Below are 15,174 nucleotides of genomic sequence, written 5' to 3'. Positions count from 1 at the left end.
AGAGTAACAAATCATTTGATTTCACGAGGCACGGCCACAGAATTGGTTATTCCAGTCCTTTTTAGGGAATTCGGATATAAAATTACAAACAGTGGCCCCCTGGAAATGCCGGTTGCCTGGGGAAACCGCTCGGTGAAATGAATTCAATCTCATCCAGGGGTCGCATTTGAAGCGAGTCGAGGAGGAGATTTATATACACACTATGCAGCTCCTCAGTTTGCCAAAGCTGTTTGCTTGATTTGTCGCATCACTGAAATGTCTGAGGCAAGCTCTGTCCAGAACACCACTTAAATTGGCTTCTTTTTTTTTCTTAAAATTTTGGAGACTTCTGCCTCAGGTTTGACAGAGTGATTTTTATCGATCGTTGGGAGGGTTGACGACCCTTAACAACATTACTTCCAGAGGGCAGCATTGCTGTTTATACAACACACAGACTTTCTCAAAACTTTTAGATTAAATGTAAAAACCTTGGCTTGTGTGGCTACTTTAATTACAAATGTTTCTAAGACTGCGCTTCCATAGTTCTTACTATCACTGTGATAATATTAGATGCCTTTTAAAAATGACTAAAACATTCTGAACTTGCAGAACTGAAAATTACATTTTAAGTTCCTTTGTCTAAACGGTGGCAAAATGAACTGCTTTATTAAGCTAAAATGGGCAGAATTTTTAGAACAAACATGTTTACCAGGTAAAAATGAGTTTTGCAAAATAAAGTCAGCCCTTGTGATGAAGCCCCTAGCTGTAATACAATGAATAAAAAAACAGGGTGCCTAGATATCTGGGCTAGTCCAATAAGCAAGTCATGAATTTACAATGGAAGGCAGCGAACCTTCGGGAATTGCCGGGAATAGTCAATTTTCAGAGTGATCCATCATCGTCTATGTTTACACTCGAAGTATCACATGGTGAAATCCAATCCATATTAAAGTCAATTCACCTCAGAGAGGTTTTCTGTGCCGGCGTTTTAATTTGATTTTTCATCACAATTTGCTTAAAATAACTGGTGCCAAATGTAGTATCAATTTAACCAAACCTCTAAATTGAATCTTAGATTTTAAAAAAAAAGGTAATGGGGGATTCTGTCTCTCAAAACATTATTTTACATGATAAATTACATAATATATTTTGGATAAAGTTTCACAGGAATGTGAAACCTTATCTCAAATTTATGTTACGTAGAATACTTTTTTATCATTCCAATATGACAAGCAGTCACAGTTTTTTTCCAGAAATATTTACCAAATGAAATAGAAAGGATTGACCTTTATAATGGATATATCTTCACAATTATGATCAGCTACACTCTCCATAATTGTCTACAAAAGAATGATACGATGACTTCATCATTCAAAGTTAATATGTTTACCCAAGATCAAGTCTATCACATTCACATAACTTATCATGGCAGGTTTTTTCTTTCTTTTTTTTCTGACGTTGATAGGTAAAGTTAAGTTAGTTCTTGTATATGCTTCAAGTAAGGCCAAGTAAAAAAATTAATCAGTTTCTCGTCCCCACCCATTTTCTTTTTCCCGCCCGCCACTTTTTTTTTTTTTATTCACAAATTGGCAATACATTTGCAAATACCTGTATGGTCTTATTTGTTTCCGGCAGAAATGTACCAGTATGTAGATATAGGGTTACGCCTTTTTTGACATAATTTTGTGACAGAAAAGAGTCGAGAATGGAAAACTCAATCTGCCATCTCGGAAAGTTTACCATCTTGTGGGGGGAGGGGGAATGCCCGCCTCCTTCATTTAAAAAAAAAATAGACGAGAAGCTTTTTTTTTTCCAATTGGTGTAATTGAACTGTAGATGAGAAATTTTAAACACACAAACTCACAAGAGCAGGCTGAAGTGTTCGTTTTTCTCAAAATTAATAATTTGTATTCTAGAGGCCTATTTCTAAAAATGGCCGGAACTTTATTCAGGGACCTACATGTACATGTAGCATGAATGCATTCATGATACCCTTCGACTGAGGCTAGGCTACGTCCCTTAAGGCAAGAACTGACCCGGGTATTCATATCATATGAATACAGTTGACTTGTAAGTTGTATGAAGGTTCCCCATTCTCATCTGACCCGCGTCCAATGTCACAGTGTAACATGTGCCATCTTGCAGCCTAGTACAGTAAGCTTACACTTGTTAACACAGCCACGGGGCAGAAATTCGAAGCATGTTGCTTTGTTTTTGTGCCCAAAATATGGACGGAATTCCCAAGAAGTCAACTTGTAAGTGTGAGGACTTTCAATGATGGAGGAATTAAAATATACACTGTCCACACAGTGCTCAATATACTTACATGTAGTTCGGGAAGAATTCTAACAATATTTTAAAGCCGGCACAGCACTGAACATGCGCAGCACTTGACTGTTTTATTGGGACATAGAAATTTTTACCGTGACAAATTAGTCTGGTTCCGCGCCAACATTGGTTGTGACTGACGAGAATCAGACCGTACATGTTAACATTTTCGTATAATATTTCGCTTTAAAATAAAACTCCAGAGCCATGAGTCAGGAAAGAAAATACTCTGCAATTAAAAGTGGGAGTCAATATAAAATGATAGAACATTCTTATTTTTTGGGATGAATTTTTTTTTAAAAATGTTGATTGGGCACGGCATCGACAGCCACTCAAGCGTGGGATCTGTCACTGACGAGTCAGTTATGCTATCCACTTGGCCACACATGCTCCTTGACGATGGTGGTAATATAATACGTTATCATGGTTATAATATAGGCCATACGCGTCAAAGAGGGCGCTGTACGATCTGCTAGCTAAATTTTGTTGACTAAAAGAAAGCCAAATACATTTGTATCCACTATTATTATCTCAACAAATTTTCATTGTAAATTTTTTGGTACTCTGTTTATAAAGAGCATAAGCTGTTTAAAGGTGGTTTTTTTTTTTTAGTATGTTTTTTTTTTGCTAAGATACTTGGTCCTACTCCTACCTAGTACATAGAAAATCATATTATTGGATATTTTAAACATAATTTGTTCTTTTGAGGATATTGTACGAGCGGACACTGAATTCTTCGGAAAGATTCCCATATCTCATCTGGCCATCACTTGTCATCCTGTGCAAAGTAATGGAACTGATATCTGAACATTTGTAAGTAAGTGTTTTCTTCCCTGCTAAATTTGACTTGTTTTATTTTAGGGCATATCATCATTGTCTGATGGCTGATACAGTAGGTCACTAAAGGGAACAATTAGTGATGGCCAGATAAGGGAATCTTTCCCATTCTTCCATTTGTTCCAGAAACGAATTTATACAATTTATGCAAACTCACAAAAATTTGACAAACATGACAAACGAAATTGTGTACAAAACAAAAGATAGTGGATATATTGCCGGCGGCAATCCCTATCAACAGAGGGCGCTGTACTCTCTAAGATAGGGCTGAATTATTAAGATATATTAAATTACCACCAACGGTTGTGTAGCACCTGTGGCCTAGCAACGGATCTCATGAGCGGGAAGATCTGGGTTCGATCCCCGCTGGCAAAGTACAAAAAAACAGTAACTGCGCATGTTCAGTGCATATATCCGGCAAGCCAGCGTTTACTTAAGGTTTGCCGTCTCCGGCATGTCCGGCTAAATATCCACTGCCAAAACAAAATGAAACAAAAGCATTAAAAACAACAGGTAGGCCTAGGCCTAATCATGCTAATTTGAAATTTAGAGAAAAAAGAGAGCGAATATAACTTACCTTTTCATGGGCAGTTGGCTGTCAATGTAAAACCTCAATATTTTTGCCTGAAACGGTTAAATGCTGGATACTTTTTTGAGCATTCATCACGTAAAATTTGTCGTCGCACTCGCAGCGAGCCTCAAGTTTTTGTCAAACGATCAATAAAGTCAGTCGCCCATCTGCATTTTTCACACATACATCATGGAGGGACACTAGGTACCAGCCAGCTTACATAGAAAGCGCGCGGTCGATGAAAAAATACAAAATGTAAACAGCCATTGATCTCCATATACACAGACTGTGTATATGGAGATCAATGTAAACAGCCAACTCGCGGAAAAATCAATAGGGCGCCCTCTTTCAACCGTAGGTAAACATCAATATTACGCAATCGCCAAAGATTGTGCCGAAAATGCCGACTTCAGTTATTAAAAATATTGATCTGACATCTGAAGCCAATTTTTGAAAAAGACTAAGCTTGTGAGAGCAATGGCCAAATAAGTTCCCAAACAAGCACCAAGTGATTAACTTTTTCGTTGGCGCGAGGTAAATTTAATATTGAATTTGTGAATTTACATTGTATAGAAATTCCTGTTTCCTTGGTTCAGAAATTGGGAAGGTGTATGGGAGCAAACCTGGGTGTTTCTGACAGTCTTTTTCATTAAGTGGCATTTGAGGCATTCAACCATTTAAAAAGGCTTTTTAAAAGATGCATGTTGGGCATATGGGCAGGGCGTAGGATTGCTTACCCACCCCCACCCCCCCCCCAAAAAAAAATTCGGACAAAATCCAGAATGAGGAATTCTAGTGTAGTTCATCTCTGCTACAGAAAATAGGCATGCAACTGGGAAGTCACACAAAAAGAGGAAATTCAAATATTTCCAAGACTTTGTACAGTGTTTTTTTATTTTCAATGACACCCATGCGAGGTCAAAAAAGAGGAAATCAGCTGATCCGGGTAAAAGTTGCATGTCTGAGAACCTTGGCCCCAAAAGATAAATTATGGATTCATAACCTTTAACACCCAAAATCAGTAAAGTATTATAACCAGGGTCGCAATCATAAAAGATAAACACAATGAACAAAAAGTTTCAATTTCGAATTAAAAAAAAACTTTATTACATGAATGCATTGACATCACTCTCAGGCTGTTCCTTTCAACAACATTTTGCTAGACTGTACAAAAACTAATGTACAAATAATGAAAAGTTCGAATATTTTGCCACTGTTTTCCCAATAAAAATTAACCCAACACAGAAAAAAACCATGACACTATCAATTAACAATGTGTGGCAGAACATTCTCCCATAATTAAGTTGATTTTTGGCGCCACATTTCTTGCATGCAGATGTTATTCCTCTTTAACCCTTTAGTCAAATTCATTTAAGAAAGCAATGATGTATAATCGTAACCAACTTCAGAGTTGTTCGGAGCGCAAACATGCCAAGCTTTCTTCAACATCATAGAAATTACAATGACAAAAGTCCATCTTCATGCCTATTTGTAACAAAGAAAATGTGTTTTTTTGACAAAGAAAGTCCCAACTGTTTCTTCTACGTTCTGTGGCATTGTCGCCATCTTCTATTTTCAAGTTGTGTGTTTTGTATACAAATTCCCTTATAAATTAATAACATGCATGCATATAAAATGAATCCTGCCGATAGTCAACATGGTATCACTGCCGACTGTCAAGTTAATTCTGAAAACATTAGGGCAGCATTTTGCCAGCTGTTTAGGCGAGTTCAAAACAAAAGGAACTACAGTCGACTCTCGTCAATACAAAAACTGTTAATACAATTCTGGTTATAGCAAACATAAAGCCTTGGTCCCGACGGTGCTTTATGTGCACAGTGAATGGGACTGGCACTCCTCTTAATGCAACATTCGGATATAACAAACCTTTTTGCTAGGTCTGGCTGAATTTGTAACCCTAACCCTGCTGAATCCAACAGGATCCAACTATATCATCAACCCGTTGGAGCCTGTTGGATTGACAGTAAACCCCTTGTACAAATGTACATGTACATATTCAGAGTCGGATTCTGTTGGGTACCGATAAATAACGCAAAGTTGGACTCTGTTGGATCCCGACACGCAGACAACTTAAAATTAGGTACAGTTGGATTCTGTTGGATTGAGCAGAAAGTAACCGTTGGACCCTGTTTGATTTTATAATGAAGACCTACGTATATCGCACCACCCCCTAGAGGTTACGAATGTCCAACAGTACCCCTGCTGAATCCAACAGGATCCAACTTTATCATAAACCCGTTGGAACCTGTTGGATTGAGCAGTAAACCCCTCGTACAAATGTACATATTCAGAGTCGGATTCTGTTGGGTACTGATAAATAACGCCAAGTTGGACTCTGTTGGATCACGACACGCAGACAACTTAAAATTTGCTCCTGTTGGATTCTGTTGGATTGAGCAGGAAGTAACCGTTGGATTTTGTTGGATTGAGCAGGGTAGTCCTGAGGAACCCGAGAGTCCACTGTAATGCCCTTATTACATTATTGTACAAAGCATGCAATGACACTAAGAATTTTTTTACTTTATGGAAAAAATTGTTTAGGATAATTATGCATTAACATTCTACATTCCATAAAATTCCAAATGCTCATATTATTTCCAGTGAAGATGCAGGCTATATAAAAACGTGATAACTTAATTCTAATTGTTTTCACATTAATAACCAACTTGATAAAATGTAAGATCTTTCCAAGGCATACATAAATACATTGTGGTGGATACTCATTAATTTGAACCGGAAATCTGAAAACAATGCCCAAAACAAAACAAAAATGTTCCAATTTATTCTCCAAAACACTCCTCTGGTAAGTAGTTTGTACAAGGAACAATCGCTAACCAATAACTCAGTGGCAGATCTAGAATTGCAGCAAAGAGGAAGGCAAATAATTCAAATCCAAATTTTGAGTTCAGCAAATTGACTTTGGCTGCTTAGTGGAAGTCTTTGCGCTGAGCAACAAAGACCAATGAGACACTTGTCTTAAGCAATACACATCTCATAAACTTTGGCTGAAAACATGTTTTCTCTAAGCCACAAATTTCCAGCGGAAAACAGATTTTGTGTAGTTGGCAGACTGACCCTTTTCTATTAAGCAACAACAGTTTTTGTTAAGTGAAAAAAAAAGGAAAAATCAGTTAAGGGACCAAGCAGATTCTAAAAATAATTATTGCAATTTGTTGAAACAAGTAGCGAATTCTCTTTTCTTTTTTCCTAGACCTGCCACTTTGCTTGTTAAATATTTACCTAGGCAGTTGGAAATCTTCTTACAAAGACAATCCAGCCAGAGTTGGATAATCTGAAATCAAACACCAGGATAAAGAGAATAATTAGATCTGGAAACAAATGAAGACTTGTACATCGAGTCGTGTCTCATGTACATCAAAGATTGAGCCAGAGATTTCCAGGATTTGAAAAAAAAGTGGCAGCCACATTTTGTTCTTGCAAGAAATGGTTGATCTCACTTTTGGATAAAATTAGCAAAGGATTCAGCTAGAATACAAGCAGATCGATCACAAGCTCCAATCTATGTCTAAAATGTTTGGTCAAAAGCCTAAAAACCTGATAGCTCTGATGATGGGTGTTGAACGGACAGACAAACAGGTAAAAGAGACCAAACCATATCCACCTTTATCTGGTGCTATTCCTGTGTTCTCGACCAGACCTCTTACCGGAGCTGCTCTTATGTGACCTTTCGAGTGACCCCTCCCTGGACTCTGACCTCTCTGACCTCTCCCTCTTCCGTTTACGACGATCTGATTTCCTCTCGGAGCTCCTGGATCGAGATTTCTCCCTGCGACTTCTCGAGGATTTGTGCTCAGGCGATCGCGACCTGGATCGCTTCCGTCGTTCCTTCTTGTCCCGGCTTCGCTTCTCCGAGTCCCTGGACTTGCTGTTCTCGTGCAACCTGCTGTGATCGCTTTTCTCCCTCTTGATCTTGTCCTGCCCGCTTGTTTTGCTTCGCTTTTTACGCTTGGAACTAGATTTGGACGTGCTTTGACTTGAGGAGCTGTCGCGATCGCGCATATCGTCCTCCGAGTCCTCGCGCTTTCTGCGGCTGCTGCTGCTTTTGTGTTTCTTACTGGATTTAGGGGTGGGGCTTCTGTGAGAACTTCGGTGCGACTCTCGTCGCTTACTCTCACTTTCATAGTGCTCAGAGCGGCGGCGCGATTTCTCTCGACCAGAAGAACGAGATCTACTTCTGTCGCGATCACGACTTCTCCGCCGCTCCCGTTCTCGGCTTCTATGCCTTTTTCTTTCTGGGGTCGGCGAGCGTTCTTTACGCTGCCGCTCTCGGGACCTAGAACGTTTTCGTTCTCTGCTTTTAGATCTGCTGCGCGATCGGTTCCTGTGTCTATGCCGCTCTTTGCTACGCGACCTGCTGCGACTGCGGGACGTGCTGCTTGTGCTGCTGCTGTAGCTGCTACTATCTGAGCTGCTGCTGCTGCTGCCTGAATCGCTGCCGCTGCTGCTGCTGCTTCTTCTGCGCTTTCGCTTCTTCTCTTTCACCGTATCGCTGGTCTTGGCAGTAACAGAAGGCTTGGAGTCTGCGGCCGGACTTAACTTGCTCTCCTTTCCTTGTTTGGCATCCTCTCGTACCGGAGAAGCCACCTCTTGTTTGACATCACTCTTCTTATCTTCTTCATCACCTTCCTCTTCTTCAGATTTTTCCTCCTCTGCAAAGAGAAACATTTCAATTAAATTATGACAAAGGCATTTTTTTTGTAATTGTTCTTTCCATTAACTACAATTTGACTTGCGTAGACTTAAGATTTGACTGATGATTTTGATTATGATTGACTTGTGATTCAACTTGCGATTTACTTGTGATTTGAATTATGATGGACTTGTGATTTGACTTGTGACTGACTTGTGATGGACTGGTGATTGCCTTGTGGTGGACTTGTGATTTGACTTGTGATTGACTTGTGATGAACTTGTGATTGCTTGTGATGGACTTGTGATTTGACTTGTGATTGATTTGTGATGGACTTGTGATTGACTTGGTTTTGGGGGGGATTTGACAGATGAGTTTTTTTGTGATGGACTGGTGATGGACTCACGATAGACTTGTGATTGACTCATGATAAGCTTGTGATTGTCTTGTGACAGTCTTGGCCTCACCTTCTCGTTTACGCATAGACCAGGCTCGGGTCTTCTCTCTGATGCATATATGTAGCTCCTCGTCACTGTCTACCTCCTCCTTATCCTCCTCTTCTTCCGATCCGCTGTCATCGCTGTCCGTGCCGTAAGACGTCAGTCCTCCTGATAGGGAAGAAAAAACACATATTGCTTTAAGAACAAGAATGGTTTTCTCTCGTCAATACTGCAGAGCAGCTGTTTTCATGACGTCTTGGAACAAAAGGCCTTTTTGTTTGCTGTGAGGTCTATGTTGCGTTAACCTTGCGCATTTTATTTGAAATTTGATTTTAATCTTTATTGTGATTCACAGTTTCATAAGGTATTGGTCATATATTTAAAGTTATGTTTGACATTCCATTATTTTTTCAATGGTCTTCCAGCATCTGAAGAGCATGATTGGCCAGGCTTACATATAAATCTGTCTTCTTGAAGAAAAAAAAAAGGTGACAAATATGAATGTTATTTTAAAAAAACAAGCTTTATACGTTAATTTTTCAAACAGCCAAATATGCCACATACAAATGATTTTTAGAGACATTTTCGAATCGCTAGGAAGAAGCTTCACTAAGCATGTAACCCTTTATTTCCAAAGCGCCCTCTGTCAACTCCACACAAGACTTTGGCAGGCGAGAAAGCAAAGACTTCATCTGTGCAACTTCCAAAACATGCTAATTGCCACTGCTGGTATATTTTTAGTCAATTCTGGATGATGCTGCATCTTGCCTGCCATACTCTCAGCAGAGAGGGCGCTTTACAGAACGGGTCACACGCAATCCAAAAAATAACCGGTACTCACCGAGCTTGGAGATGGAAGCCAGTGCGGACGAGCTGGACACTGACAAGATCTTGCTCTGGGCTTTAGTGTGTCACATGACAATGTACGGTAACAGCGGTTAGAGAAATGGTCTCGAAAACGGTCTCAAAAAGGCTACAAAAAGTCGGCAGCGTCATCAATACAGTGCATACATACTTGAGCAGACCAGTGGAGGAGGCGTCAAAGAGTTTAAAAACCTGTAAAAGCTGGTTAGTCATTTGAAAATCCATTTAAAGTGGATCTGCAAAATGGTAACATTGTAAAGTACTTCAATTCTGTCTGTTGCGCTTCCTGAATTTTTCATACGATTTCTATGAGGAGTTTTGATAAGAAATACAGAATAGGAAAGACAGAACTTTAATTGATTGCGGTTTTTTTTCTTCAGAAACCTCTAAAATTCTAAAGAGATTATGCCAAGAAAGGGTTTACAAGATTTGTGACTCATTTTTTTACTTTATTCCTCGCTTCAAACAGAACAGAATCAATGTTAGAAAAACAAAAACTGGGTCTTGCACATCTTGTCTTTTTTTCTTGACAAATGAAAGCCAAAGACTATTTCCAGAATCGATGTTGACATGCACACATTTTAATTCAAAAAATATCTATCGTATATTTACAGGACTTTTACAATTTTAGAACGGTCTTAATGTAAACAAATATTAGGTTTTCAAGCCATGATCAAAGCACTTTAATTCTTTAATGGAAATGAATAAAGTCTCCAACTGGAAACAATTCTAATTCTTATTGGGACACCCATTTCCAACAATTTTGTGACAAATTTAACTAACAGAGTAAATCTGGGTAAATTTGAAAAAGAAAGTAATTGAGTATGTGACATATTGAACAGTCACTATTCCCCAAAAGAAAAAAAATGTTGAACAATAAACTAAACGTTGCATGCTGCACAGCCCAAGATATTTCAGATGGATGATTGTCTTCATATTGCACAGCCATAGGCCTATACCTACCTTGTTTAGCCTTGAACTTGGCTCTCTTGTAAACCTCCTCTGCGACCGACCTCATCTCTTCATTCGTCACGCTCAGGAGAGTTTCAACCATCAGTTGTTTCACCTTTATCATCTATACAAAAAAAAAGTCAACAAAAAAGAATAACATATAATTACATAAAAAATAATACGGGATGAACGACACAAAAAAAATGTTGTCGGACTTCATATGAATAGTGTGTGAGTTGGTTTGAGACGGCACAACTTGTGATCGAATTGTGACATGTACAACACAAGACTTTTGGGGATGTGAAATGTCTTTACCATTTCGGCCCTTTTTTCCTCCTCCGTCTTAGGAGGTTCAGGCTCCGCCTCCCCCTCTTCCTCGTCTTCCCCAGTCTGGGATGAAGATCCTTCCTTTGGCTTCGCTTCATCATCAGACTCCTCAGATTTCTTGGAAGAATGTTCCGACTCCTCATCGCTGTCCTAGAAGTTGTTAAGAAGGAAACAATTATTACACACCCCCCAAAAATTCAACTATACAGTTCGAGGAATCTTCTGCATTTAAGATATACTGAAACCGATAGTGCAAATGTAGACTTTTTGAAATTATTTTCCAGGGGAATAGAAATATTTTCAGTTGTTTGTCATGCCACTGTAATCGGAGATGAACAGCGGCCTGATGGGCCAAATTGATTCATGACAGACTTTACTTTTACTTTGTACGTCCAGAATGCAATGACTCACATCGTATTTAGACTTCGGCGGCAGCCCCTGAGCCAGCCTGATTTCGTTCTCCACCTCTTGCTCTGCTTTCCTCCTCGCCGCCAGCCGTTCCTTCTTCTCTTTCTCCTGTCGTTCCTTCTCTATTTTCTTCTGCTTCTCTCTCTCCATGGAGTCCAAGCCTTCCCGGATCCAGGCCGGCAGCAACTTGCGCTTGATAGCATCTGATTAAAGGACACCAAAAAAGAAAAACCCAATAATTTTGCGATGAAGCTACGTTTCTAGTACCTTAGACAAAATATCTCAGATGCTGAGAAGAGGGTTGTGGCAAAGATTCCAAGGGTGCATTTAAATTACTTGACTTCGGCTGACTATTATGGGAACATCTGTAGAAGAGGCTAAGAATGGAATAAACAAATTGTCATGCAACATAATGTTGCCCGACTGTTTCGTGACGCAATGAAAGTGGGAACTAGCTGACCATTATAGCTTGTGTTTCTAAGGTGCAACTTTTACATAATCTCCCCTAATACTTATCTGAAAAACATGTTTTCCTTACCAAGTTCAGCTGTTCCTGCCAAGGCCTCGGGCTCCTCAGCCGCGTGTCTGTGGAAACTCCTGTGAGAGTGTCTGTCCTGGATGATGTTGCCATGACGATCCATCCTCAGCATCTGATCAACATGAGGCGGGACCCCCACCCCCATGTCTGGGCGTGGCTGATGGGGGTCTGGGTGGAGCCCTTGGTGGGACCAGTCTGATGGAGGCTGCTGCTGGTAGTAGAAGTCTTGGTTTGGTGCGAAGGCGTGCTGGAAAACGGAACATGAAATGGAAGATGCGGTGAAACAACTTAATGATGAATAAACAACAATTTTCAAGGTAAATTAACCCTTACCCTACTAGACCCTCCAACGCATGCCAATATGTGCCTCAAGAAAATCTCCTATGTTTTTTGCATGGCCCTCCAATATCTGCCATGTCATTTCAAGGGTAACTGGACAGGCACTCCAATACATGCCACAGAGAACAATGAGAGTCCTCTGATAACAATCAAGTGCCCCCAGCTGGTCAGTATCAGGCACCCTCCAGGGCCTCCAACTCCTGCCAATTGGAGCCTTCACTGCTACATCAAAGTATCCTCCAATAAACTGCAGCTGGAGGGCATTGGCATAACCAACTGACATGCAGTAAACTACCCTCAGAGAGTAAGGGTTAAACGTGAGGAGTTTGACTACTGACCTCATCTTGTGGGTACATTCCTTCATGATGCTGCATTGTTGGAGGAGGATGGTAGTCATGGTAACGCTGCTCATCCTGCTCATGTTCATCCTTCATCTTCTCTCTCGGAGGATGCTGGTTGTCAAACTCGTCAAACTCGTAGTGACGATGCGGCGAGTCGGAGTGACTTAGCTCGGACTTGATGCCGTGCACTCCCAGCCCGTGGTTGTGCTCGAAGGTCTGCGGAGCCACCTGACCATTGCCATGACTACCCTGGTTGCCTTGGTTACCGTGATCGTAGTCGAAGGTCTGGACTTGGGGCTTGTCGTCAAGCGGGGGTGGCTGAAGCTGAGGGGGTGGCTTATGCTGAGGGGGCATCGATGGGTGCAGAGGAGGCGGGGGATGGGGTGGTAAGGGGTGAGGAGGTGGGGGTAGGTGGGGTCGCACCTGCATGGGTGGAGGGGCATGCATGAGCTGGGTGTCTGGGTGGTGGGGATGGCCAGGGGGTGGCATGTTGGTGTTGATGGGCTCCCAAACATTGGGGTTGAAGAATCCTCCATGCTGAGGGGGCATAGGCAAGTCATCTTGGTGCCATTGCTTTACACCATGGGGGTCTGCAAAACAAACAAAAATTATCAATTGAAAACAAATCAAGTAACTGAAAAATTATGATAGTGAAAAAAAATGGTGAAAAATTACCATACCTCTGTTGTCTTTGTGTGGAGGGTGTGGCATCTCCTGATGGTTGCCAGGCAACGGAGGCGGGGGCTGGTCAGGTAACGGAGGCGGGACATCCTGAGGAAGAGGAGGAGGGGGATGATGATGATGATGATGCTGTTCTTGTTCCCGGGCTTCCTGGGCTAAGGCATCCACGGCCAGACGCTGGCGGATCCACTCTTGGGCAAGGGCGGCCCAATCAGTGCCTGCAAAAATTTGAGAAAGAAAATGGTCGAGTTAGACGGATGTGTTCATCGTAGTTACAAAAAATGTCTAAATGTTCTTCACCAGTTTATTTTGGATTTCTGTTTAGCTTAGAGACCACTTTCGTAAATTTAGATTTTTACATTATAATTCCTTCACTAAAATGCTAAAAAATTTACAAGGATAATTTTTAAAATCCATAATATGTACATTCCCTGCATGCAGGTCAATATTCATAAGACAATTTTCAGAATTTAATCAGACTATCCAAAAGTCTCCAAAATCCAACAATCAAGTTTACAATATTACAATGGAATCGGAAACTTAATTCCCAAATTATTACTAAAAATACAAGGGAAAGAATGTAGTATCCAGACACCACTTCTTTGGTTGTGTGTATAACGTCTATGGAGAGTTGCATGCATTTTTTGTGTATTTTCCAACAAAATTGGAAATGTGTCTCAATCTCAGATTCATGTTTTTTTCCCACATTTTTGTAACAACTGACCTTCATTGAGATAATATATGGTGAAAAAAAATGGCGCCAGAATGCAAGATTCTTTCCAATATATACATAATTTCACTCATTGACTTTTGATTCACTTAAAAAAAAGCATTTTCAAAAGACAAATCTTATGCCAAAAAGTTTTTTAATTGTGAACCCCTAAAAGTGCAACTCACCTTCGTTGGCCAAGTAATGTTGCTGGGCCTGAGCCCCCCACTGGCCCCCATGGGCGGGCCACATTGTTACCCGATACCAATGGAGGTCACAGCAGACCACTCAATGACCTTTAACTACTTGACCCTTCACTGACCTGACCTGGAAGTCAGAGGTCAGTAATGTACCTGTCTGGATAGGCGAGTGGGAAGCAAATACATGTCAAATTAAATGAAACAATATATACACAGAACTCGGTTCTCAGGTTGTCTACAACTCCTATAAAAATGAACTCCATGAACATAACCTTGCAAAAAAATATGTACAATATACAAAATGATTAAACAAAAAATAAAAACAATTTACAACCTCTATTGATGTGTAAACATGGTAAACAACATCTCCAACATTGCTCTGATTTATTTTTATACTTTAAAATAAAATTAGGAAAATGATAAAAAAAAAAAATCAAAATTCAAATTTTTAAAATAGCAGTTTTTAGCACAATCTCTTGGCCACTTTAACTTTATCTAAATTCTAGTCATGCTAGTTGCTGGCCACTTATTTCTAGTTTTTACAATAACAACACAAGATGTTTTATACTATTTTTCCTAATTTAATTTAAAAATCATTAAATTTAACATTGACAGAACAGAATTCATAGACTGGTGCCGATGAAGAAGTGCACTTTTCCATAGGGTGAGGCGGCGAAGACCAGACGTGTGCCAACAAGATCAAGGCCAGGGCTAGCCAATTTTGGCCAACATTGGATACCCCTTTATTGGAACATTTCCAGAATTACCTGACGATTACTATTTGTGAACGGATGCTTGAATCTTTTAAGGATCTCTGGTTGTCAACAGAAGGGAAGGTCTTGCGTTTGTGACCAGTTTAGTTTGACGATTCCTTGGGCTAAACTCGGTGCACGTAAACCCCGTAGAAAGACCGCCATGCTTATTCTCTCGATATGTAGATGGCGCCCTTTATTTTCCGCAAGGAAAGGACGACTTGCTCATTTAAAAAA

At 40.3% G+C, this 15,174-nt stretch overlaps 2 protein-coding genes across 2 annotated transcripts in view; both read right to left on the bottom strand.

The window, feature by feature from the left end:
- LOC119745401 (probable C-mannosyltransferase DPY19L3) overlaps positions 1 to 3,824 on the bottom strand; it is a 33,973-nt gene extending 30,149 nt beyond the window's left edge. Inside the window, exon 1 of the mRNA XM_038221722.1 lies at positions 3,722 to 3,824. The gene's annotated coding sequence lies outside the window, so the exon portion shown is untranslated. The remainder of the gene's footprint in view (positions 1 to 3,721) is intronic.
- Positions 3,825 to 4,792: 968 nt separating this feature from the next.
- LOC119718811 (arginine/serine-rich protein PNISR-like) lies at positions 4,793 to 15,126 on the bottom strand. The gene is made up of 12 exons (XM_038188230.1): positions 14,953 to 15,126; positions 14,174 to 14,342; positions 13,276 to 13,494; positions 12,593 to 13,185; positions 11,916 to 12,162; positions 11,381 to 11,580; positions 10,958 to 11,119; positions 10,655 to 10,766; positions 9,669 to 9,728; positions 8,855 to 8,995; positions 7,359 to 8,406; positions 4,793 to 7,028 (listed from the first exon to the last, which is right to left on the bottom strand). The coding sequence occupies exons 2-11, from the start codon at positions 14,235 to 14,237 to the stop codon at positions 7,361 to 7,363; spliced, it is 2,844 nt and encodes a 947-aa protein (XP_038044158.1). The 5' UTR covers positions 14,238 to 14,342; positions 14,953 to 15,126; the 3' UTR covers positions 4,793 to 7,028; positions 7,359 to 7,360.
- Between the last annotated feature and the right edge of the window lie 48 nt (positions 15,127 to 15,174).

The sequence above is a fragment of the Patiria miniata genome, unplaced genomic scaffold (genome assembly GCF_015706575.1).
Source record: "Patiria miniata isolate m_02_andy unplaced genomic scaffold, ASM1570657v1 HiC_scaffold_7, whole genome shotgun sequence".
Taxonomy (NCBI): Eukaryota; Metazoa; Echinodermata; class Asteroidea; order Valvatida; family Asterinidae; genus Patiria; species Patiria miniata.
This window is presented reverse-complemented; position numbering and strand designations above follow the sequence as displayed.

Excerpts from the sequence above, each read along its gene's own strand:
- LOC119718811 (XM_038188230.1), bottom strand. The coding sequence starts at position 14,237 with ATGTGGCCCGCCCATGGGGGCCAGTGGGGGGCTCAGGCCCAGCAACAT. Across the intron at positions 12,163-12,592 it reads GAATGTACCCACAAGATGAG|CACGCCTTCGCACCAAACCA; the intron begins GTCAGTAGTCAA and ends TCCGTTTTCCAG. Across the intron at positions 8,407-8,854 it reads GTCTATGCGTAAACGAGAAG|AGGAGGAAAAATCTGAAGAA; the intron begins GTGAGGCCAAGA and ends TTCTCTTTGCAG.